Source organism: Plasmodium reichenowi, chromosome 7 (genome assembly GCF_001601855.1).
Source record: "Plasmodium reichenowi strain SY57 chromosome 7, whole genome shotgun sequence".
NCBI lineage: Eukaryota > Apicomplexa > Aconoidasida > Haemosporida > Plasmodiidae > Plasmodium > Plasmodium reichenowi.
The window spans coordinates 388,296-391,479 of NC_033652.1; the positions used below are offsets into that span (position 1 = coordinate 388,296).

At 19.2% G+C, this 3,184-nt stretch overlaps 2 protein-coding genes across 2 annotated transcripts; one reads left to right on the forward strand and one right to left on the reverse strand.

Moving 5' to 3' along the window:
• Positions 1–237: 237 nt before the first annotated feature.
• Positions 238–1,329, forward strand: PRSY57_0708600 (DNA repair protein, putative; the record flags this gene model as incomplete). Its single annotated transcript, XM_012906747.2, has 1 exon — positions 238–1,329. The coding sequence occupies one exon, from the start codon at positions 238–240 to the stop codon at positions 1,327–1,329; it is 1,092 nt and encodes a 363-aa protein (XP_012762201.2).
• Positions 1,330–1,725: 396 nt separating this feature from the next.
• PRSY57_0708700 (hypothetical protein) lies at positions 1,726–3,157 on the reverse strand (the record flags this gene model as incomplete). Its single annotated transcript, XM_012906748.2, has 5 exons — positions 1,726–1,802; positions 1,972–2,058; positions 2,211–2,339; positions 2,487–2,715; positions 2,912–3,157. The coding sequence occupies 5 exons, from the start codon at positions 3,155–3,157 to the stop codon at positions 1,726–1,728; spliced, it is 768 nt and encodes a 255-aa protein (XP_012762202.2).
• Positions 3,158–3,184: the final 27 nt, after the last annotated feature.

The window sequence follows — 3,184 nt, forward strand, 5'->3', positions numbered from 1 at the left end:
TCTTTGCTTTCCTTCTTTTCTTTCCTTCTTTCCTTCCTTTCATCCTTCTTTTTTTTTTTTTTTTGGTGTTGTAATAGAAAATATCAAAAGTTTAATGCTGTTTTGTCCCCATAAATTATATGACCACACCATTTTATTTATTTTATTAATTTTTTTTATTTTTTTTTTATTTATTTTTTATTTTATTCAATTTATTTATTTATTATTCTTTTTGTTTTTGCATTCGTTTTGAAAAATATGATACATAGCGATGATTCACAAAATGATGAGGAAAAAGTAAGTTATAATAATATTTTATTTGAAAATAATACAAGTGATGAAATTGATTATTTTGATGATCGTTTACCCCATATAAACTTTTATTTGAAGTTTCAAAAAAAAGATTTTGTGCAAAACTTTTTTGATAAAGTTACAAGGGAACAAAATGCTGAAAAGGATATAGAGATATTAACAAATCCATATGATATACATGAAATAGATAATGAATATAAATATGAAGACAGTAATATGAATAATAATAATATAAATAATAATGAAGGTGGATTTCTTTTAGACAATGATGATGATGATAATAATAATTTATATATTATAAATAATAATAATAATATTCATAGAGATAATTTGTATTTGGATATTAAAGATGATATATTTCATTTAGATGATCAAGAAGAATATACAAAAAAAATAAATGAAAATTTTCAAAAAAATAAAAACGAATTTATATTTAGTATAGAAAGGGTAATGGAAAATGAAGAAGAAAATAGAAAATCAGACAAATGCTTTTTATGTAATAAAAAAAAAAAAAATTATAATGAAACATTAGTTCATATTAATATATATTTATGTAAAGAATGTAAAGCTTTAGATAATAATTTTAGAATGATTTCATTAACAAAATTAATTAAAAAATATTCTTTAAATACGTATGATTTGTCCAAATATGAAAAACAACTAGCTTTATTATCTACAAAAAATCCACGTGGATATATGAAACAAATGAAATTGTATTTTATATTCCAAATTAAAGAAATTGCATTAAGAAAACATGGTTCTTTACTTACAGTCAAAAATTTATATAATAATAAACTCTTAAATATAAATTCATCATCTTCTACAAATAAAATAAACAAAACCAGCAAACTTATACATAAATTTAAAAAAACAAAAACTATATATAGTAAGGAAGTTAGAAATATGGAAAAGCTTCAAATTATATGTGAAGATAATCAACATGATTTTGATACACCTGTATGTATTAATCAAAATGATAACACATATAACAAAAAATGTAAAAAGTGCAGTTACTGTGTTGAATATATGCAATTTTGAAATGAAGAAAAATAATCATATAAAATAAAATGATGAAGATAAGGAGCTAACCATTTATAAGAAAGCACACCATTATTAAAAACTACCACACATATATATATATATATATATATATATATATTGATATATTAATATGTTTTAATTTTTTTATGTAAATAATTAAATGTTACTAAAAAATTTTTTTTCAAAGTATAATATATTAACAAATTATAAATTTTTGTTAAAAAAAAAAAAAAAAAAAAAATTTACATAAATATCGATACATGGAATATTGTAACTACAAATGATATTATATATATACACACATGTATGTATATATATATATATTATATATTTTTACCCATTTGTTGCGTGTTAATTCCACATTTTGTTAATTTACTTATATTTAATTATTTACTAATCAAAAAATCTTTTAATATTATCCGATGGTTCTTCTTTCAAATTATAAACAAATGTGTACCAATCGATTATTCCTATAAATAAATAAATAAATAAAATAATATAAAATGAAATAAATTGGAGTATATTAAAATTCTCATAAATGGTATTTGATAAAAAGTTAACATATATATATATATATATATGTATTTATATATATATTTATTTAACTATTTATTTATTATTTTAATATTTTTTTTTTACCATCTGAAGGAGCCCATTCATGAATTTTATTTATAAATTGTTCTTTTGTTAATTCTTCATAATCGCTAAACGATGAGAAAACACATTCTAAAAAAAAAAAAAATAATAATAAAATGCATAAATGAATAAATAAATAAATAAATACGAACGTGTATTTATTTAAAGGTCTTATAATTTCTTTCCTTCCTATGATAACATAATAATATTATTATTTCTTTTTTCTTTTTTCTTTTTATTACGTATGGCGTCGTTCGATATAGGCATTTCACTAATATAGTCATTTATTATTTTTAAATTTATTTTGGTATTTTTATTTTTGACTTGTTCACTTATCTTCCTACAATTCTCAACATAAACAATTGGAGATACTAAAAAGTTAAATGAAGATGACCATGAAAAAATGAGGTCATAAAATTATTGAAATGGGTATATGTGCAAATAATATATATATATATATATTTCTTACACATATATTAATTCTTTAATTTTTTTATTTCTTCAAATAATCTATATACCTGGTATATTTATAGAACCTTGGTTTTTTATTTGCCCAGAATTTACTGTGAGAGGCCATTCAAATTTATTGTTTAATAAAAAATTTTTTAGAATGTCAAAATTTATATAATCATTATTAAATAAAATTTCCCATTTTTTCGTTTTTTTCTTCTTGTCAAGTTCTATAAATTCGTTGTTATGCGAAATTACATGACCCAATAATTCTTTGTCTGATAAACGACCAAATATCTACAACAGAAAAAAAAAAAAAAAAAAAAAAATATAAAATAAAATAAAATAAAATAAACACGTAAATATATATACATATATATATTATATGAGATACATATATACATATATATTATCGCTGAAAAAAATACAAAGCATTTCTTTTCTTTGCCACCCATTTATATATCATGTTTAATTTTATGTTTTTATTTTTTACTTTTATTATGTCAAAAACTAGAAATGCCCTTGGATTAAAGGGTATAAGATTTCTCTTATTTCTTACACTTGGATGTTTTTTTTTTTTGTGCTCAAATAATAAATTATTTTTGGCGTTAACAATTTTTAACATAAACTTTTTTTTTAAAACATAATTTTTTAATTGTTTGTTTTCAATGTGTGTTAATAAAAGATATGAAATAAATATACAAAAAAAATTAGCCAAACATATTTTCAATAATATCATTTCTTATACATTTTAATCCTCTATAAA